Source organism: Mus caroli, unplaced genomic scaffold, assembly GCF_978045245.1.
Source record: "Mus caroli unplaced genomic scaffold, Mus_caroli_1 scaffold_11, whole genome shotgun sequence".
NCBI lineage: Eukaryota > Metazoa > Chordata > Mammalia > Rodentia > Muridae > Mus > Mus caroli.
This window is the reverse complement of record NW_028227266.1, coordinates 35,821,622-35,844,950: the sequence shown is the minus strand read 5'-3', so window position 1 is coordinate 35,844,950 and position 23,329 is coordinate 35,821,622. Positions and strand designations below refer to the sequence as shown.

The 23,329-nt window shown below is 37.0% G+C and overlaps 1 protein-coding gene and 1 pseudogene across 1 annotated transcript; both read right to left on the bottom strand.

The window, feature by feature from the left end:
- Nucleotides 1-1,808: 1,808 nt before the first annotated feature.
- On the bottom strand, nt 1,809-6,787 carry LOC110301605 (olfactory receptor 8B3-like). Its single transcript, XM_021172137.2, has 2 exons — nt 5,870-6,787; nt 1,809-1,841 (listed from the first exon to the last, which is right to left on the bottom strand). The coding sequence occupies exons 1-2, from the start codon at nt 6,776-6,778 to the stop codon at nt 1,809-1,811; spliced, it is 942 nt and encodes a 313-aa protein (XP_021027796.2). The 5' UTR covers nt 6,779-6,787.
- A 14,442-nt stretch (nt 6,788-21,229) lies between these two features.
- On the bottom strand, nt 21,230-22,158 carry LOC110289196 (olfactory receptor 8B8-like; annotated as a pseudogene).
- Nucleotides 22,159-23,329: the final 1,171 nt, after the last annotated feature.

Genomic DNA, 23,329 nt, shown 5'->3' with positions numbered 1-23,329 from the left:
TACTTGCGTTGGTGTAGTTGGGGTAGGGATCTGAGTTACAGTCTATTTTCTGGCTTCTGTTAGCCACCACTTCCCATCTCGAAGGGTGTAATCTCAAATAAGTAACTTCAGTCTGACACATCTGAAAATTACAGATGACAGAAAAAAATATATAGCTCTCCAGAATCATAATAATAAAGCTGGGCATGACATAGGTAACAGAACAATGAATACAATAAAAGTTGAAAATATTCTCTCTGAAGAAAAGAGGACACCAGATGTCCACTCCCGACTTTTATATAATAGACTAATCTGTTCTGAAAGTATCTCAACAGAAAGAGATGAGTGAAAAATTGGAGAATAACACCTTAAAATATTTTTATTAACAGATGGTAAGATCCCCTATTTACAAGACTTGAAAACTCTCATAGCTTTGATGAACACTTTCATTAAAGCAGCAGTTATATGACTCAGGAATGAAGCCATTGTGAAATAGAGAAGGAAAAAAATATTTCTTCAGTATCCTCTAATAGAAGAACTTAGGAGTTGAGCAAAGAGGTACATACAAAACATCCAAAGAAAACATCTGCAAGACATCAAAAAACAATGATTTAGATTCAAGAACATGGAAAGACCTCCCATGTAGTTAGTGAGCAAACATTAAGTATAACAAAGTGAGGAGTATCAAACAATCTACAGGTTCAACGCAATAGACAAAAAAATTAAAATACTGTTCTCCCCATAAGTGAAAACTTGACAAATTCACTCTAACCACAGAGTGTGAAAATGGAAAACAAAATTTAAAAATAGCATTGTAATTGGCATTGTGATATCTAATGTCATACTATACTATAGAAGCATAGAAACTTAGGCAACACAGTGCTAGAACAGAGACACACGTGGATTAGTGGAATAGGATATAAGACATACAAATAAAATCTCAGTGCTACAGACTTTTAAGGCAAGACAAAGTCCTCTTAAAACAATGTGAGAAAAAAGACAGTCTTTATTGCTGGAATCAGGTAAAATGTCATATTCTAGTAATCTCCTCAGTTGCAAGAGGGAGATGAAAGGATTAGTAGTTTAAGGTCCTATAAGTTACCTAAGTTGAAACAGTCTAGAGAACAAAATATATTGTCTCCACATAAGAAAACATAAAGACCTAGGATAGCAAAAACAATTCTCAACAATAAAAGACCTCTGTTGGAATCACCACGCCTGACCTCAAGCAATTGTGATAAAACTGCATGGTACTAGTACAGGGACAGACAGGTAGATCAATGAAATAGAATTGAAGACCCAGAAATGAACCCACACACCTATGGTCACATGATCTTTGACAAGGGTGCTAAAACCATCCAGTGGAAAAAAGGCAGCATTTTCAACAAATGATGAAGGCACAACTGGCAGTTATCATGTAGAAGAATGCGAATTGATCCATTCTTACTTCCTTGTACAAAGCTCAAGTCTAAGTGGATCAAGGAACTCCACATAAAACCAGAAACACTGAAACTTATAGAAGACAAAGTGGGGGAAGCCTCAAAATATGGGCACAGGGGAAATTTTCCTGAACAGAACAGCAATAGCTTGGTCTGTAAGGTCGACAATTGAATTGACAAATGGGACCTCATAAAATTACAAAGCTTCTGTGAGACAAAAGACACAGTCAGTAAGACAAAAATACCACCAACAGATTGGGAAAGGATCTTTAGCAACCCTAAATTCCAATAGGGGACTAATATCCAACATATATATATAACTCAGTAAGATGGACTCCAGAAAATCAAATAACCCCATTAAATTAGGGTACAGAACTAAACAAAGAATTCTCAACTGAGGAATACCGAATGGCGGAGAAGCACCTGAAAAAAAATGTTTAACAGCCTAAATCATCAGGAAAATGCAAATCAAAACAACTCTCAGATTCTACCTCATACCAAGCAGAATGGCTGAGAACCAAAATTCAGGTAACAGCAGATGCTGGCAAAGATGTGGAAAAAGAGGAACTCTCCTCCATTTTTGGTGGGATTGCAAGCTGGTACAACCAGTCTAGAAAATAGCTTGGCAGTTCCTCAGAAAATGAGACATAGGTCTACAGGAAGAATCATCAATATCATTCCTGGGTATATACCCAGAAGATGTTCCAATTTGTAATAAGGACACATGCTCCACTATGTTCATAGCAGCCTTATTTATAATAGAAAGAAGCTGGAAAGAACTCAGATGTCCCTCAACAGAGGAATGGAAACAGAAAGTGTGGTACATTTACACAATGGAGTAGTATGCAGCTATTAAAAACAATGAATTTATCAAATTTGTAGTTAAATATATGGATCTGGAGGATATCATCCTGAGTGAAGTATCCCAACCACAAAAGGACACACATGATATGCACTCACTGATAAGTGGATATTATTCCTGAAACTTTGAATACCCAGGATACAATTTGCAGAACACATGAAACTCAAGAAGAAGGAAGACTAACCTGTGGATATTTCATTTCTTCTTAGAATGGGGAACAAAATACCCATGGAAGGAGTTACAAAAGACAAAGTTCGGAGCTGAGATGGAAGGAAGGACGATCCAGAGACTGCCCCACCTGGAAATCGATCCCATATAAACCCACCAAACCAAGACACTATTGCATATGCCAGAAAGATTTAGCAGACAGGACCCTGATATAGCTATCTCTTGTGAAGCTATGCCAGTGCCTGGCAAATACAGAAGTGGATGTTCACAGTCATGTATTGAATGGAACACAGGGCCCAAATGAAGGAGCTGCAGAAAGTACCCAAGGAGCTAAAGGTGTCTGCAATCCTATATGAGGAACAACAATATGAACTAACCAGTACCCTTCAGAGCTGTGTCTCTAGTTGCATATGTAGCAGAGGATGGCCTAGTTGGCCATCAATGGGAGGAGAGGCCCTTGATCTTGCAAGGATTCTATGCCCCAGTACAGGGGAATCCAGGGCCAGGAAGCAGGAGTGGGTGGGTTGGGGGACCAGAGCAGCAGGGAAGGGTATAGGGGACTTTAGGGATTACATTTGAAATGTAAATGAAGAAAATATCAAATAAAAAAGGGGGAAAAAGAAAACATAAAAACACAACAGTAATATCAAAAGATACACTGAAGTGGATATTCACATGTAAATGAAGGAAGTGTTTATTTCTCATTGTGAAATATGAAAGTTATAATAGATCTTTATGAAACACTTAAAAGTTTGAGGATAATGGACAAACATAAGGAAAAACCTTTAAGGCAAATGCAGAGTAAATGAATTTCTAAATAGGTATTTAAAAAATTAATTTCTTTATTTTTTAATAAATACATGTTAATATATGTTATATATAATATACTTTATATGTGGTTATGTACATTTAAAAATTTAAGCAAATTATATAAACACATACATATACATTTATATAATGCTTCAATTTTATGATCAATGGTTTTTCATTGTTGTCCACTGTTTACTGTTGTTTATTTACTCCAAGCTATCACCTATTTTGAGATTATAATATAATAAGATTAGTGCCGCTATAACTCTTTCTAAACACTTCTAAATACTTCTCCCTGCTTTCTTTCAAATTCATAGGTTCTTTTTTTATTAATAGGTCTTCAATGATTAGGTAATGACAGCAAAGCTGATGAATAGGTTTCCATCAAGCTTTTTCTCCACAGTAAGAGAAATGTGAAAAAAAGGAGAGAGAGATGAGTTTGCCATCTCCTCATTTTATCATCTTATTAGTAATTGGAGAGAAAAACAAACTCAAATATATTAATGACAAGACAAAATTTGATCATATAAATGTGCATAAGAACGAAATGTCTTTTCAAATAATAAGTACAAGAAGCTAACACACACACACAATTCAACACATGTAGCCATGAAAATAGAAATCCAAACTCATTGATATACCATCTCAACTAACTCCCAATGGAAGTAAACAAGAAAAATGAGTAATAAGCAATAACCAAAGCTGTGATGAAAATACCAAATCTGCACTGCAGCAGAAAATGTGGATATGGAAATTGTTAGGGAGATACATACTCAATACATAAAAACAGGACAGTACTATTACATAAATGGTTGTTAGATACCTAGGGAATAAGATTTAGCAAAAAATGTAAAGACATGCTCATAATTACTATACCACAATACACAATAACAATTTCTAGAATTGGTGTAGGAAGAGATCAAATGAATTTCAACTACAACCCATTAATTTAATTCTTGGTATTGTCCTCGTTCTCATAGCAGAACCAATATGCATCCAAATTTCAAGTATTCTTCAATTATCTGTTGAACTATAGTATTCAAGGATAAAAATTTCTACTAAAGCTTCATGAAAAGTGGAAAAGTAGGGTTGTAGGTCCCCCATCTGCTCCACCACAGGGCTTGACTCCTTCGCGAGGTGAGAGAGTCTGACTGAGTTTAAACCATGCTGTTTCCAGGCAGGTGTGGGCCACCAGGAAGCTCCAGGACACTGTTAATGGGTGGAAAAGTGCAGTCTGAGATGTAAGACAGCCTGAGCTACCTCAAGTGTTCCCGAGCCTGCAAAAAGGCTGGGGCCATGGAGTTCCCAGGCTCTTGGATACACAGGTGCTGCTGAAAATCATGGAAGGGCTGATAAGAGAATCTAGGGCCAGGGCCATGGAGGAGAGGGTTTCTAGCTGGTCCTACAGGGAGAGTCCTTGGCTTGAGGCAGCAGCTGGCTTGACTTGGTGGTGATTGGGATTGGGAGTGCAGAGAAGCCTTCTAAGGGAAATTAGCAACCACTCTGTACACAAAGGTCTTCTCTGTGTCTCCTCACAGTGGATTCCGATGAAAAGAGACAGTCTGTGGTTACAAATCATTTATTGCTATGGTGGAAAGTGGATGTATAAAGCCCTACTCCACTTCTTAGGGTGGGCCTGGTTTAAATACGTTAAGTAACAGTAATGTCTGGGAATGAAAGTTTATTTGCTAGGCCCTTCAGGCCTCTAGGTCCCTTATTAGAATAGAGATCTTGTTGTGAGCCTACCTTACTACAGGTCACATATTTTTCCTATTCTACATGTGGAGGGGTTTGGGGTATTTCCCTTACATAACTAATGAACAAATCTATGTGAGGCTGTGGCTAGTGACAAAGACCTGGGGCCGAGGAGCAGGCAAAGCTTCTACCATCCTCTAATGGTCTCTGGGGCTTCTAGTCTTAGCTCAACTTTGGACCAGGCTACCTTTCTACCTTTTAAGGTACACTTCCTCACCCATAATTTCTAAAGTCCTTGTGTGTGTGTGTGTGTGTGTGTGTGTGTGTGTGTGTGTGTGTGTGTACATATATATCCCATAAAATCTGCTGGTTATTATTTGTGAAATAAATATAACACAACTGACCAATATAATATGGTCAAATGCATATTTATGGGTTTTATTTACTAGCCCATTAATAAAAACATCTAAATCATGAAGGTCTTGCATATCCATTTTAAACACTATTGCCCATGAAAACAGTAAAAGACAATCTGATTCACACTTCATTACATAAACTAATGAGAGCCAACACCTCACCACAGAATACATGAAAAATGCACTATTACTTTGTTTAAACATTGGCAGATAATTAGATACTTTTAGGATACATCCAGAATACCCGTGAGAATAAGTTAATAACCAACTGTTATGCTTTGTTAAAATGATGATTTTGCCAATAGTATGAAATTAAAGGAAATTTATATATCTGCAAGAACAAAAAATGTCCTAATATCCTATCAATGATCAGATGTTGTAAATAATAATTAAAAGGTGGTTCTCCTTAAATAAATAGACATTCTCATTAGCATACCAACAGTGATAAAGAGATTTTTTTTTGTTTGTTTTTTTTATGAAAGTCTCCTTTTGCTAAAGACTTTTCTCAGGGCAACTTTAACATCCTTGTTCCTAAAGCTATAGATTAAGGGGTTCATCATGGGGACCACAATGGTATAGAAGACAGAAGAGACTTTTCCCTGATCCATAGACCCAGGTGAGGAGGGTTGAAGATACATAAATGCACATGAGCCAAAGAATAAAGAAACAGCAAGTATATGGGAGCTGCAGGTGCTAAAAGCTTTGGACATTCCTGCAGTGGATCTCATTTGAAGGATATTTGAGAGAATGAAACCATAAGAGGTAAAGATGATTACACTGGGCACAATGATATAAGTACCACCTACGATTAGAATCTCTATTTCATTGGCATAAGTGCTGGTACAGGAGAGCTGCAACAGAGGGAAAAGATCACAGAAATAGTGGTTGATGATGTTCTTGTCACAGAAGGTCAGTCTCACAATGCATCCAGTGTGAATCATGGCACCAGAAAACCCCATTATGTATGAACCAAGCATAAGATAGGAACAAACCTTGGGAGACATAGCAATGTTATACAAGAGTGGATTGCATATGGCCACATAACGATCATAGGCCATTGATGTCAGAACACAACATTCACAAATGGCAAAAAAACAAAAGAAATAGAGCTGGGTCATACATCCCATGTAGGAGATAATGTTCTTCCTTACTAAGAAGTTCATCAGCATTTTGGGTGTAATTACAGATGAATAACAAAGATCAATGCAGGACAAGTTTAAAAGGAAAAAGTACATGGGGGTGTGAAGGTGAGAATTCAGTGCAATTAAAGTGATCAAGGCCAAATTCCCCAGTGCTGTTGTTGTGTATATTAGCAGAAAGAGTAAGAACAGGGGTAACTGGAGATCAGGATCATTTGTTAACCCCAGTAGAATGAATTCAGTCACCAAAGAACCATTTTCCAGACCCATTCTTTTTTATGATATCTGTGAATATAGAAAATAATTGTGACATCATAAGACCACAAGAAATTGCTATGATATCTTCTCTTACACCTGTGAAGTGAATGATGGGAATGCCTATGAGAATATCTCTGTGAGCAGAAATTACCATTACCACAGGCTATCACAATGTAGAGTGATATTTCCCCATAGTAGTTTATTTAAGGTTAAATAAAGTGAAGTCATTCATCAACAATCTTAAATGCCACAAACATTGCTGTCACTTGCTAACATACCCACTCAGCTATCAAATAGGAAGATGCAGGACAAGGGATAATTCCATCCCTCTAATCTCAACATTTGTCATTGCTTCAGCTCTGGCCTGACACTTGGAAAACCTGTGACAACTTGAAGCTAACATCATCCAGATACTACTGTGGTTGTGTTAGGACCAACATCATTGCTTCAAATCTACATGAAATTTAGATTTAGCCAGATTCTCTGAATGATTAGAAACATGTGCTTGCTATATGACAACCTATTAATCAAAAAAAACATTGAAAGATGGCCTACAAGATAGAACTTACTGACTATGACACTGTCTCACTTGTGTTTCCTAAAATTCTCAATACCCCATGCTGTCTTTTTCAGGATATTCTTCTATTACTTTCATTTGACTCTTACAATTGCATAACTTGAGAAGGATGGATACTTGAGAGATCTTTGAAGTTCAATGTGTAGCCATTTCACAAGCATAATACCCAAGATACTAAATGGAAACCCTGTATTATCTTTCGTATATGTGCAAAATAAATAGTTAATTTCATGAAGAGCAAGTCGCTTATTAATGGCTGGGCGCCATGATATTGAAAATTAACTCTGAAGGCTAAATAACAAAATGATTCTAATGAGAAATGAATTTAAGTCTGGAAACTAATGTTCCACACATTGAAATAATTAAAAATGATATATGCTTCAATTTTCAATCAAAAGAAACACTAGGTTTTTGTTATCAGACCTTTACTTTTATGAACATTTAAAACTGGAAAAGCAGCCTATATACAGGAAAAGCATATGTGAATAATCTCCATTCAAAATAATTTCAAACGTAAGAAGTGGCTCAAAACAAGTTGTACAATATTTATTTATTGAAGGTGACCTTCGTAGGTGTTAACAGAGGCAGTAATTTTCAAAGAGTTGGGAATAAAATCTCAATTCATATATACTTCATCAAAAGTGAGAAATCTGATACAAGATCAGTTTACTGTTAGAATTTAATCCATAAAGCAATTTGGGGGAAAGTTTCAAAGCAACAAGCTTCCCATTCCAGATTTAAAGCCTACAATCATGCTGAATCATCCATGTGTACAATAAAACTTAAGGCATGACTTCTCACAAACGACTTCACAAAGGACACCTGAGCATGAGGGTAGGTCCTATAGCTTAAAGAGCATAGAATCTGGTGTGGTCTCTGACTGAGATAGAACAGAGTCCAGAAGGCGATATGCCCCATGCATATATGCATGGTCCACAACTATTGGTTGTCTTAAGTGCAAGACATGGAGGAAAAGTCTGAGGCAAAAATTCTGGCAGATTTTGGTGAGGACTGCCTCTGTAGAAAAATGTAGGTGGTGTCTGCCTTTACAGATAGCAAAACAGGTCTCTATAACAATAATAATATCCAACCCCGGCCTCATGAAAAGAAAAAAAGTATTATGTCTCCTCCATTGAGTAGAGGGCCCTGCATGTTTAACATACCTGGTCCACTTAGTGATCAAAAAAGACATTTCTTTCCCCAACAATTTAACCTTTACAGATATGTTGGAGCTACATCAATTCAATGATGTTAAAGAAAAATGAGAACACTAACATAAAGAAATTTCAACCTCTCTCACTCTAAGAGAAATGTTTTTACTTCATTCATTACACCTGTTATGTTATAGGGTTACTTCAGTCTCTGCAGGTTTTGAACATTTGATTCTAACAAGAGACAGCACAAAACTAATTTTTCATATACCCTTGAATCCTGCTTAATTTGTCATAATTTATGACCATACCCTTTAATCCTTTGAAGTGCTGTCTTCTTTTTATCTCACCACCAGATGAGACTCGAAAAGTTTTATATAACTCACGAGCATGATATAGTTGTCTATGTCAATGTAGAAGCCTTCTCAATCTCTTCTCAGAGAACAAGATAAAAAACAGACTTGAGATGATGGTGTTTGCAAGCTAGACTGTGATGTGTCTTTTGTTTCTTATTGACTTGGCATTTAAGAAGGTCATGATGTTGCCTTTAGGGACTGTACTTCCCTGCTGGAGCCAATATTGAACTCCATCTCCTAATAACCATCCTATCTTAAGGGAAATTTATTGTGTTGTTTTCTTTGCTCATTGTTTCTCCATCCTCAATGATAATTTCCTATAGATACTATTCCCAGTATTCCTTATTAACTTATTTCTTTAGGATGGAATACCGCAAAATATTTAAGCTATTATCTGTCCTGAGAGTTCCCCAAGTCACTTCGCAAAACTAGTTTATGCTTGCTTTTTAGTCTTTAATGCTCAAAATGATTTTCCAGAAGTCATCCATGTCCAAAAGGAGCTTTCCCATTGAGCAACATTCCCAGAAATCCAAAGGCACATAGCATCATTGCTACATAATTTCAATACCTACTTGAAATTTCTGTTTTAGTTTCTTAAGTTTTTACATATAGCACTTTATTAATGAGTTCAGCAATACCAGTAAAGATTGTAGAAAAAGTATGGAGCCCGGAGATTACTGATAGCATACTATTTAACTAATTTGTGAATTTCTATAAAATACGTGTTAGAAAATGTCATGTCATCAATTGCAGTATTGTATTGATAAACTAGAAAATAATGATAAATCTAGTTATAATAAATACCTACCTAATGGGAAATGATAAAACATAAGCTATTAATTAATATAAAAACAATTGGCTTCATAAAGGAGTAATTTCTTAGATCATCATTAGTTTAAAACAGCTTGTGCCAAATGTATTTTTAACCTCAAGGTAAAGATTAATTTATTCCTTTTCTAGAAATTACTAAACATGGGGGTATTTTTGAAATGAGGTGTACTACAACCAGCCATAGGAATTTGCATGGATATCAGTCAGTACATGAATAAATGAGACAGAGATGATATTAATGAACACATTTGAGCTTCATTAAATAATACTGTGTAGTCAAGATATGTCACAGAAAAGAAAAGGTACTTGAACTGTTGCTGGAGTTAGGCATTGTGACATATTCTGGAATCTTCTTACTTGGGAGGTAAAAATGGGAAGATCAGGAGTTCAAGTTTTTCTTGAATAATTAGTTTGAGGCAATCTCAGATAATATCATTTCTTAAATTTTTAAAAAGAAAATCGACAGCAATAACAAAAAGAGACAAACTAATGAAAAGAAAAAACAACCTAGCCACATGTAAATGAATGGAATTATATCTATATACTTCTTATGTGTACAGAAATCAAGATGAAATGTATCAAAGATCTTTAATGAAACACTTGAAACCTTAAAAATTAAAGGCAAACATGAGGGAAACAGTTCAATATAGGCACAGAGTCAAAGAAATTCAAGACACAGAATTCAGTATTTTTAATTATTAATTTTTAGTTTTTGAGATTATAATCCCATCATAGAATCCTTCCCTTTCTTCCCATTCACATAACTCTCCTTGTTCTCTTTCAAATTCATGTCACCCATTTATAGATAGGGCTTTATTGACATAGGTAATGAATGAAATTAAACATTGGCCAATAGGTTAAAATCAAACAAATAATTCTCCAAAACAAGAAAAATGCTTCAAAAGAATATGGGGTTATATTTGCCAGCATTTCTTCAGTAGGATATTAATGTCTGGAGTATGGAGTAAGGACACATTCTACACTATGTTCATAGCATCCTTATTTATAATAGCCAGAAGCTGGAAAGAACCCAGATGCCCCTCAACAGAGGAATGGATACAGAAAATGTGATACATTTACACAATGGAGTACTACACAGCTATTAAAAAGAATGAATTTATGAAATTCCTAGCCAAATGGATGGATCTGGAGGGCATCATCCTGAGTGAGGTAACCCAATCACAAAGGAACTCGCACAATATATACTCACTTATAAGTGGATATTAGCCCAGAAACTTAGAATACCCAAGATATAAGATACAATTTGCTAAACGCATGAAACTCAAGAAGAACAAAGACCAAAGTGTGGACCCTTTGCCCCTTCTTAGAATTGGAAACAAAACACCTATGGAAGGAGTTACAGAGACAAAGTTTGGATCTGAGACAAAAGGATGGACCATCTAAAGACTGCCATATCCGGGCATCCATCCCCTAATCAGCTTCCAAACACTGACACCATTGCATACACTAACAAGATTTTGCTGAAAGGACCCAGATATAGCAGTCTCTTGTGAGACTATGCCGGGGCCTAGCCAACACAGAAGTAGATGCTCACAGTCAGCTATTGGATGGATCACAGGGCCCCCAATGGGGGAGCTAGAGAAAGAACCCAAGGAGCTAAAGGGATCTACAATCCTATAGGTGGAACAACAATATGAACCAACTATTACCCTCACCCCCTGGAGTTAGTGTCTTTAGCTGCATATGAATCAGGAGATAGCCTAGTCGGCCATCAGTGGAAAGAGAGGCCCATTGGTTGTGCATACTTTATATGCCTCAGTACAGGGGAATGCCAGGGCCGAGAGGTGGGTGTGGGTGGTTGGGGGAGTGGGTGGGGGAGGGTTTTTGGGAATTTTGGGATAGCATTGGAAATGTAAATGACATAAATACCCCCAAAATATCTAATCTCTTTTAAAATCTAAAGTCTTTTTACAATTAAAAGTCTCTTACTGTGGGCTCCACTAAAATACTTCCATCAAGAGGGGAAAATATCAGGGCACACTCACACTCCTGCAATGGTTTGGGTCAGTTCTCCAGATCTGCCCTTTGTAGCACACACCTCATCCTCTAGGCTCCCAATGCCTGCACTCCACTGTTGCTGCTGTTCTTGGTAGACATTCATGGTACCGGCATCTCCAAAACACTGCTGTCTTCTGCTATAACTAGGCTTCACCAATAGCCTCTCATAGGCTCTTTTCGTGGTGCCAAGCCTCAACTCCTTTGCATGACCCCTTCAAGTCCTGGGCCATCAACTACAACAGAGGCTGCACTTTCTCTAATGGCCTTGAATGGCCTCTCACAGTGCTGAGCATCAGCTGCTCTTCATGGCACCTTCATGTCTTCAAACCAGTACCACCTGGGTGAGTCTTACATGTTACCAAGTCCAGCCACAGCAAAAAGTGCAACTTTGGCTATCTCTGGAACACAGCTTCTGTGCTCTCAGAAAACACTTCCCAGAAGATTTCCCCTCAATGATGCTGGTCTCTTCTAAATCACCGCTAATTTCTAACTCAGGTAACTAGCATCAATAGTCCTAGTAGTGCAGTTTTTGCTTTCGTAGTTCTGGTATCTTCTTAACTACACCTGATTCTTCAGCCTCAGCTAACCAAAACTACAGAATCTTTATAATCAAAAGATAGCCCTGAAAAGATCTTTTAATTTTCCCTCTGAAATTTCACAAGGCCTCCATCTTCAGTACTGTTTTCAACATTATCTTCCAAGCTCCTACACAACAACCCACAGAGCTTTTTTTTTTTTTGAAATTTAAAGAAAAAAATTATTGAAGATCTGAAAAATAACTCCTACAAGATTGAGTTTTCCATAAAACTGCAGCTACACGATGCATTGTGTTTATCATGTTAAAGCATGCATTAGACACAAATACAAAACCCATGAAAACAAGCCACCACTCTTTAACAATTGAGCAAAGATAAGATGCCTAAGGAATGATATGGATGACTTGCAAATGATGGGCTCTTAAAGCACCATTAAAAAAAAAGAGCACATATGGATGAGTGTTCAGCTATATACACTGAAATGAACTTTGGCACTAGGAATCAGAGCATTTGTCATAGAGCATTAACACATATCATAAAAGTGTGTAGTGTCAAAAGAACAGAACCACCAGCATTCAAAAGCAGCTTTGTCACTCTACAGCATGTCTCTCTGTTGTCCATCACTGATACACTGTTAGAAACTTTGATATGAAAAAAAGAAAGAAAAAAGGAGCAGTTACTCCTTTTATTTTCTCTGTTTAAAATCAAACAGAAAACAAACAACTCTGTTTTACACTAGAGCTCTTAACACTGAATGGATCTTCAAGCCCAAAGTTCCAAAATCTTTCCACAGTCACCTTCTGATGACATGGAGCAAACACCAAAATCATGCTGATTCATGGACAGTACAGTTGAGATGGCTCTCAAAATCAGTGCATGAGCTTCTTTTCAGTGGAATTCCAAAGTTTCTGCTTCTCAATGGTTCAAAGCTGCTGTTCCGAATGTCGTTGCTTCCATAAGTATCACCTTAAGGGACACCTTCTCCTAGTACCCTGAAAGATGCTGCAGACCATGGGAGCAGGCCAGTGTCATGAGTATTGACTATCACTAAGTACTGAGGTGGATTATGTTCTGCAGTTGATTTGAAAATAGTTTTTGCATAGTATATTTTTGTATTACTTTAACCTCACAGGATACACATTTGATATTAAGCTGGTTTTCCTATAAACCCCAAAATCATCCCATCTGGGGGTAATATAAAAGAAGAACAATAACAAACGTTTATGGCAGTGGAGGATGTCTGACTTCTTTCATATGTTGCTTATAACCATAAACAATGGAAAAGAATGCATTGAAACAGAAACACTTAATAGTGTAAGATTGAAAAATTAGAAACAGTCACCATGTTATAGACATATGTCTATACAATAAACTTGGTTCTAATAAGTAAATGCATTTTAGAGCAATATTTATAACTACCTACCTACCAGTTTTATACTTTTATTAGAATATTTCTTCATATACATACATTATTTTCATCATTTTCCACTCCCCCAACTCTTTTCAGATCCTCCCACCTCTTTATCCATTCAACTTTATGTTCATTCTCAAGCAGACATAAAAGCAATCAAACGAATTGTGAATAAAATAAGGAATGCCAAATGAAAAACAAATAAAATTAAACTAAAACCTCTCACAAAACAAACAAACAAAAACAGAATAAAACATGTAGCTTATTTTGTGTGAATTTAACAAATATATATTAACTACTGAATGGATAAGCAGTATCTTCTATTTCTCTTGTTCCAAATATATTTAGATGTAAAAATATAGCACAGACTCATTCTAAAGCTTGGATGAATGTCACAAACATATATAAAGGCAATCATAAAGGAAAATATACTATTCAGATTTAGTTTATGAATTGTCTAGAACAGGAAAATACATAGAAATAAAAATTTCCAAAGCATACTTTACAAATGTGCAGATGAGTAAAACAAAGAAATCAATTTAGGATTCAGACATCTGAGGAATACATCTCAAACATAAACACTGAAAATCATAGAGGAAAACCTTAGCAAGAAAATCAAGACAATGAAAGAACCAAAGAGGAGCTATCAGTCAGTCAAATAGAAATCATAGTATAAAGCATAGTCTACAGAGCAATACAGCATTCTGAAAGCATTTCATTATCTTTTAGTAGGAAATCACAAGTCCAAATTTCAGCCAATCTTTTTCTACCTGCACTGGCAAAATATGCATTTTGCTACTCAAAATGAAAAATAACAAATTGTTTTCTATTCCAAAATGGTATGATAAAACAAAGAAATGTTGTTTGAATTAGCATTATATTGGGGGAGAATCCACAGCCAAAGTTCAAAAAGGAATTGTTATCTCAATATTGTCTTAGTTAAGTAATATTTTCAAAATGCAGTAGACTGAGTCCATATTAAACATGCTAGACTTGAAATCAAGACTAATAGATTACCTTGAACTTTATATTTAATGAGCATTCTTTACACTAAGGTTCTCTATTCATATTAAACTCTACAATCTTGCTCATTACCTATAGGGCTATGCATATATATATATATGTATATATATACATATATATATATGTGTGTGTGTGTGTGTGTGTGTGTATGTGTATGTGTGTAGAATATTAATATGAGTAATGTGATTAAAGAAGTTTTGAAGTTGTATTTTTAATCAGTAAAGAAACAACTGGAGAGGCCACAGGCCTCATCCGGCCGGACCAGCACCAGGGTAGCTAGAGCCCAGCGTCGGCTGACACCCGCCAGCTACCCACAACACCCGCCACAGGATCTTAAGACTTCTGGTGAGTGGAACACAGCTTCTGCTCCAATCCAATTGTGCGCAGGACCTGAGACTGCATTAGTTAGGGAAGCAGAAACCGGCCTGAGTAGGGCCACAGGCCTCATCCAGCCGGACCAGCACCTGGGTAGCTAGAGCGCAGGGTCAGCTGACACCCGCCAGCTACCCACGCCCCCAGCAAAGGATTTTGAGACTGCTGGTGAGTGGAACACAGCTTCTGCTCCAATCTTTAAACAGTGACAATGACAACAACTAACCCCAGAGATTACCAGATGGCCAAAGGTAAACGAAATAATCTTACTAACAGAAACCAAGACCACTCACCATCATCAGAACCCAACACTCCAACTTCGCCCAGTCCAGGGCACCCCAACACACCGGAAAAGCTAGACACGGATCAAACAGTATATCTCCTGATGATGGTAGAGGACTTCAAGAAGGACTTTAATAACACACTTAAAGAAATACAGGAGAACACTGCTAAACAGGTAGAAGACATTAAAGAGGAAGCACAAAAATCCCTTAAAGAATTGCAGGAGAACACTGCTAAAGAGTTACAAATCCTTAAAGAAAAACAGGATAACATAATCAAACAGGTAGAAGTCCTAAATGAAAAACAGGAAAACACATCCAAACAGATGATGGAAATGAACAAAACCATACTAGACCTAAAAAGGGAAGTAGACACAATAAAGAAAACCTAAAATGAGGCAACACTGGAGATAGAAACCCTTGGAAAGAAATCTGGAACCATAGATACCAGCATCAGCAACAGAATACAAGAGATGGAAGAGAGAATCTCAGGTGCAGAAGATTCCATAGAGAACATAGGCACAACAATCAAGGAAAATGGAAAATACAAAAAGATCTTAACTCAAAACATCCAGGAAATACAGGACACAATGAGAAGACCAAACCTACGGATAATAGGAGTGGATGAGAATGAAGATTTTCAACTCAAAGGACCAGCAAACATCTTCAGCAAAATTATAGAAGAAAACTTCCCAAATCTAAAGAAAGAGATGCCCATGAACATACAGGAAGCCTACAGAACTCCAAATAGACTGGACCAGAAAAGAAATACCTACCGACACATAATAATCAGAACAACAAATGCTCTAAATAAAGATAGAATGCTAAAAGCAGTAAGAGAAAAAGGCCAAGTAACATATAAAGGCAAGCCTATCAGAATTACACCAGATTTTTCACAAGAGACTATGAAAGCCAGAAGATCCTGGACGGATGTTATACAGACACTAAAAGAACACAAATTCCAGCCCAGGGTACTATACCCAGCCAAACTCTCAATTAACACAGATGGAGAAACCAAAGTATTCCACGACAAAACCAAATTCACACATTATCTCTCCACGAATCCAGCCCTTCAAAGGATAATAACAGAAAAAAACCAATACAAGGACGGGAACCAGGCCCTAGAAACAATAAGAAGGTAATCCCTCAGAAACCTAAAAGAAGACAGCCACAAGAACAGAATGCCAACTTTAACAACAAAAATAACAGGAAACATTTACTTTTCCTTAATATCTCTTAATATCAATGGACTCAACTCCCCGATAAAAAGACATAGACTAACAAACTGGCTACACAAACAAGACCCAACATTTTGCTGCTTACAGGAAACTCATCTCAGAGAAAAAGATAGACACTACCTCAGAATGAAAGGCTGGAAAACAATTTTCCAAGCAAATGGTATGAAGAAACAAGCTGGAGTAGCCATTCTAATATCTGATAAGATTGACTTCCAACCCAAAGTCATTAAAAAAGAGAGGGAGGGACACTTCATACTCATCAAAGGTAAAATCCTCCAAGAGGAACTATCAATCCTGAATATCTATGCTCCAAATACAAAGGCAGCCACATTCATTAAAGAAACTTTAGTAAATCTCAAAGCACACATTGCACCTCATACAATAATAGTGGGAGACTTCAACACACCACTTTCACCAATGGACAGATCATGGAAACAGAAACTAAACAGGGACACAGTGAAACTAACAGAAATTATGAATCAAATGGATCTGGCAGATATCTAAAGAACATTCTATCCTAAAACAAAAGGATATACCTTCTTCTCAGCACCTCATGGTACCTTCTCCAAAATTGACCACATAATTGGTCACAAAACAGGCCTCAACAGATACAAAAGTATTGAACTTGTCCCATGCATCCTATCAGATCACCATGGACTAAGGCTGATCTTCAATAACAAAATAAATAATAGAAAGCCAACCTTCACGTGGAAACTGAACAACACTCTTCTCAATGATACCTTGGTCAAGGAAGGAATAAAGAAAGAAATTAAGGAGTTTTTAGAGTTCAATGAAAATGAAGCCACAACATACCCAAACTTATGGGACGCAATGAAATCATTTCTAAGAGGAAAACTCATAGCTCTGAATGCCTCCAAAAGGAAACTAGAGAGAGCACACATTAGCAGCTTGACAACATACCTAAAAGCACTAGAACAAAAAGAAGCAAATTCACCCAAGAGGAGTAGACGGCAGGAAATAATCAAACTCAGGGGCAAAATCAACCAAGTGGAAACAAGAAGAACTATTCAAAGAATCAACCAATCAAGAAGCTGGTTTTTTGAGAAAATCAACAAGATAGATAAACCCTTAGCCAGACTCACTAGAGGGCACAGGGAAAGCATCCTAATTAACAAAATCAGAAATGAAAAAGGAGACATAACAACAGATCATGAAGACATCCAAAACACCATCAGATCCTTCTACCAAAGGCTATACTCAACAAAACTGGAGAACCTGGATGAAATGGAGAAGTTCCTAGACAGATACCAGGTACCAAAGTTGAATCAAGATCAGGTTAATGATCTAAACAGCCCTATATCCCCCAAAGAAATAGAAGCAGTCATTAATAGTCTCCCAACTAAAAGAATCCCAGGACCAGATGGGTTTAGTGCAGAGTTCTATCAGACCTTCAAAGAAGAACTAATCCCAGTTCTTCACAAACTATTCCACAAAATAGAAACAGAAGGTACTCTACCCAACTCATTCTATGAAGCCACAATTACTCTGATACCTAAACCACAAAAAGACCCAACAAAGATAGAAAACATCAGACCAATATCCCTTATGAATATTGATGCAAAAATCCTCAATAAAGTTCTTGCTAACCGAGTCCAAGAACACATCAAAACAATCATCCATCCTGACCAAGTAGGTTTTATCCCAGGGATGCAGGGATGGTTCAATATACGGAAATCCATCAACGTAATCCAGTATATAAACAAACTCAAAGACAAAAACCACATGGTTATCTCGTTAGATGCGGAAAAAGCATTTGACAAGATCCAACACCCATTCATGATAAAAGTCTTGGAAAGATCAGGAATTCAAGGCCCATACCTAAACATGATAAAAGCAATCTACAGCAAACCAGTAGCCAACATCAAAGTAAATGGAGAGAAGCTTGAAGCAATCCCTCTAAAATCAGGGAATAGACAAGGCTGTCCACTTTCTCCATACCTATTCAACATTGTACTTGAAGTTCTAGCCAGAGCAATTCGACAACCAAAGGAGATCAAAGGGATACAAATTGGAAAAGATGAAGTCAAAATATCACTTTTTGCAGATGATATGATAGTATATATAAGTGACCCTAAAAATTCCACTTGAGAACTCCTAAGCCTGATAAACAGCTTCGGTGAACTAGCTGGATATAAAATTAACTCAAACAAATCAATGGCCTTTCTCTACACAAAGAATAAACAGGCTGAGAAAGAAATTAGGGAAACAACACCCTTCTCAATAGTCACAAATAATATAAAATATCTTGGCGTGACTCTAACTAAGGAAGTGAAAGATCTGTATAATAAAAACTTCAAGTCTGTGAAGAAAGAAATTATAGAAGATCTCAGAAGATGGAAAGATCTCCCATGCTCATGGATTGGCAGGATCAACATTGTAAAAATGGCTATCTTGCCAAAAGCAATCTACAGATTCAATGCAATACCCATCAAAATTCCAAATCAATTCTTCAACGAATTAGAAAGGGCAATCTGCAAATTCATCTGGAATAACAAAAAACCTAGGATAGCAAAAACTCTTCTCAAGGATAAAAGAACCTCTGGTGGAATCACCATGCCGGACCTAAAGCTTTACTACAGACCAATTGTGATAAAAACTGCATGGTACTGCTATAGTGACAGACAAATAGACCAATGGAATAGAATTGAAGACCCAGAAATGAACCCACACACATACGGTCACTTGATCTTTGACAAGGGAGCTAAAAACATCCAGTGGAAGAAAGACAGCATTTTCAACAAATGGTGCTGGCACAACTGGTTGTTAACATGTAGAAGAATGCTAATCGATCCATTCCTATCTCCTTGTACTAAGGTCAAGTCTAAGTGGATCAAGGAACTACACATAAAACCAGAGACACTGAAACTTATAGAGGAGAAAGTGGGGAAAAGATGTGAAGATATGGTCACAGGGGAAAAATTCCTGAATAGAACAGTAATGGCTTGTGCTGTAAGATCGAGAATTGACAAGTGGGACCTCATGAAACTACAAAGCTTCTGCAAGGCTAAAGACACCATCAATAAGACAAAAAAACCACCAACAGATTGGGAAAGGATCTTCACCTATCCTAAATCAGATAAGGGACTAATATCCAATATATATAAAGAACTCAAGAAGGTGGACTCCAGAAAGTCAAATAACCCCATTAAAAAATGGGGCTCAGAACTGAACAAAGAATTCTCACCTGAGGAATACCGAATGGCAGAGAAGCACCTGAAAAAATGTTCAACATCCTTAATCATCAGGGAAATGCAAATCAAAACAACCCTGAGATTCCACCTCACACCAGTCAGAATGGCTAAGATCAAAAATTCAGGTGACAGCAGATGCTGGCGAGGATGTGGAGAAAGAGGAACACTCCTCCATTGTTGGTGGGATTGCAAGCTTGTACAACCACTCTGGAAATCAGTCTGGCGGTTCCTCAGAAAATTGGACATAGTACTACCGGAGGATCCAGCAATACCTCTCCTGGGCATATATCCAGAACATGTCCCAACCGGTAAAAAAGACACATGTTCCACTATGTTCATAGCAGCCCTATTTATAATAGCCAGAAGCTGGAAAAAACCCAGATGTCCCTCAACAGAGGAATGGATACAGAAATTATGGTACATTTACACAATGGAGTACTACTCAGCTATTAAAAAGAATGAATTTATGAAATTCCTAGCCAAATGGATGGACCTGGAGGGCATCATCTTGAGTGAAGTAACACAATCACAAAAGAACTCACACAATATGTATTCACTGATAAGTGGATATTAGCCCAAAACTTAGGATACCCAAGATATAAGATACAATTTGATAAACGCATGAAACTCAAGAAGAATGAAGACCAAATTGTGGACACTGTGCCCCTTCTTAGAATTGGGAACAAAACACCCAGGGAAGAAGTTACAGAGACAAAGTTCGTAGTTGTAATGAAAGGATGGACCATTTAGAGACTGCCGTATCCAGGGATCCATCCCATAAGCAGCTTCTAAACGCTGACACCATTGCATACACTAGCAAGATTTTGCTGAAAGGACCCAAATATAGCTGTCTCTTGTGAGACGATGCCGGGGCCTAGCAAACACAGGAGTGGATGTTCACAGTCAGCTATTGGATGTATCACAGGGCTCCCAATGGAGAAGCTAGAGAAAGTTTCCAAGGAGCTAAAGGGATCTGCAACCCTATTGTTAGAACAACATGATGTACTAACGAGAACTCCGGAGCTCTTGTCTCTAGCTGCATATGTATCGAAAGATGGCCTAGTCGGCCATCAATGGAAAGAGAGGCCCATTGGACTTTCAAACTTTATATGCCCCAATATAGGGGAATGCCAGGGCCAAAAGAATGGGAATGGGTGGGTAGGGAAGTGGGGGGCGCTTGGGGACTTTTGGGATAGCATTGGAAATGTAATTGAGGAAAATATGTAATAAAAATATTAAAAATTAAAAAAAAAAGAAACAACTGAATTAGAACAAAGTAATTTTAAAGAGACATAATTAAAGAGCATTGTCAAATATGATACTGACTAATCATTTTTATTTTATTTATTCACTGAACAAATGATAGATTAACAATTTTACAAATCCTTTAATTAATAATAACTAGTTTAAAAATCTTATATTTGACACAGTTGTCATAAAGATGATAACTTTATCACTAAAACTTTTTCTTACTCAAAGTTTTTCTCAGAGCAAATTTAATTTTTTATTTAATATTTATTTCTCAAACTGTTGATTAAAGGGTTCATCATGGGGACCACAATGAACAGGACATAAGACACTTTTCCATCATTCAACAATCCAACAGAGGAGGGTTTCAGGTACATAAATATGCATGACCCTTAAAAAGGAAAACAGCAATTATATGAGAACTGCAGGTGTTGAAGGCTTTATATCTGCCCCCAGTGGACTTTATTTGGAGGATATTAGAGAGGATGAAGCCATAAGAAATAATGATGACAATACTGGGCACAGTGATATCTTTCCCCCCTACAAGGAAAATCAATACCTCATTTATATAGGTGCTTGTGCAGGAGAGCTGCATCAAAGGCAGAAGATCACAGAAGTAGTGATTGATGGTGTTCCCATCACAGAAAGTCAGTCTCAGGATGCATCCAGTATGGATCATGGCATCAGAAAAACCCATCAAATATGAACCAAGCATAAGATAGGAACAGATTTTAGGGGACATGGTAACTTTATACATGAGTGGATTGCAGATAGCCACATAGCGATCATAGGCCATTGCTGTCAGGACATAACATTCAGTGATGACAAAAAAACAGAAGAAGTAGAGTTGAGTCATACATCCTGCAAAACCTTCTTTAGTACAAAGTTCATCAGCAATTTGGGAGTAACAACAGAAGAATAGCAGAGGTCTATGAAGGACAAGTTAAAGAGGAAAAAGTACATAGGGGTGTGAAGGTGAGAGTTCAGCACAGTTAGAAGGATGAAGCTCAAATTCCCAAAGGCAGTTATCATATACATTACTAGGAAAACTAAGAAGAGGGGCATTTGAAGGTCAGGGTTATCTGTTAACCCCAAGAGAATGAACTCTGTTACCAAAGAGCCATTTGTCAGGACCATTCTTCTCTAATAGAATCTGTGGAGATAAAAGATATCAGTGAAATTAAAGTTCCACAGAGACTTTACTACTGTTTGTTCTCCCGTACATGTGACACATGTGGTGGGAATGCCTGAAAATCCTTCAACTCCTTACTGGATACTATGGGAGAGTAGTCAAGAAATGTTAAGAGTAAAATGATTCAGTTACAGAATATGATTCAATTTTGGAGACCCAGTGTCCATCATGTTAGTAATATATAACAAGGCTTTGCTATAGGTATTTGAATCTGAATATGTTACATCTTGCAACTGTCTATTCATTTTCTATGAGTTATGTTTACCCCAAAAACATAAAAGCAACTTTGTTGGGGGCAAGTATAAATGAATTAGCTTTACTTTGGGCATCTCACAAGGAGTAAAGTGTTCAAAACAAGTTATTAATCTAAAATGATTCATTTTCAATTTCACGGATGCCTCATGATAGGGTCTTACATAAAAATTATTCACTAACATAGACTTCAAAACATACAAGAAATAATACTGACTAGGTTGTGCATATGTATCTGTTTTTGTATGTGTGCATGGTATGAATGTTAGTGAAAAGGAAGCCATAAATGTGAAAAAGAGCATACGGCTTATATAAGTGTTTGAAAGTAGGAAGAGGAAGGAGATAATAATGTAATTATGTCAACCTCTAAAGAAATAGTAGAAATCTTTTTATGTACTTATCAAAGGAGAGATAACAGTGTCTTTTTTTTAACCTGACCTTGCTATCCCAAAATATTATATCAATCTACAATCCTGTTTCTTGGATTTCAAGAATATGAAACATAAAATTAATGCTTCATAGTTTTGGAAATCTTTTTAAAATGCTGATCATAAAATATAGTGTGAATTCTTAATCCTCTGAAGAGCTAGATCAAAGATAAATAGCTTTTATCATGTTCATTCTTGTACTGGAGGAGACACCAGAAAAAATTATGTAGTTACTTCTCTAATGCACTTACCTGTGAATCCACAGTAAAGTCTTCACCAGCCTCTTCCTAGAGCACAGATTCACGTTATAAAAAGGAAATGAGTGCTTTCCTTTATATGCTGGACCATGATATATCTTTATGAACTTCTGGACTAAGGTATGACCTCCTCTTTAGGGATTGGTGTGTCATTTGTCCTTATGCCAATATTGAACTCC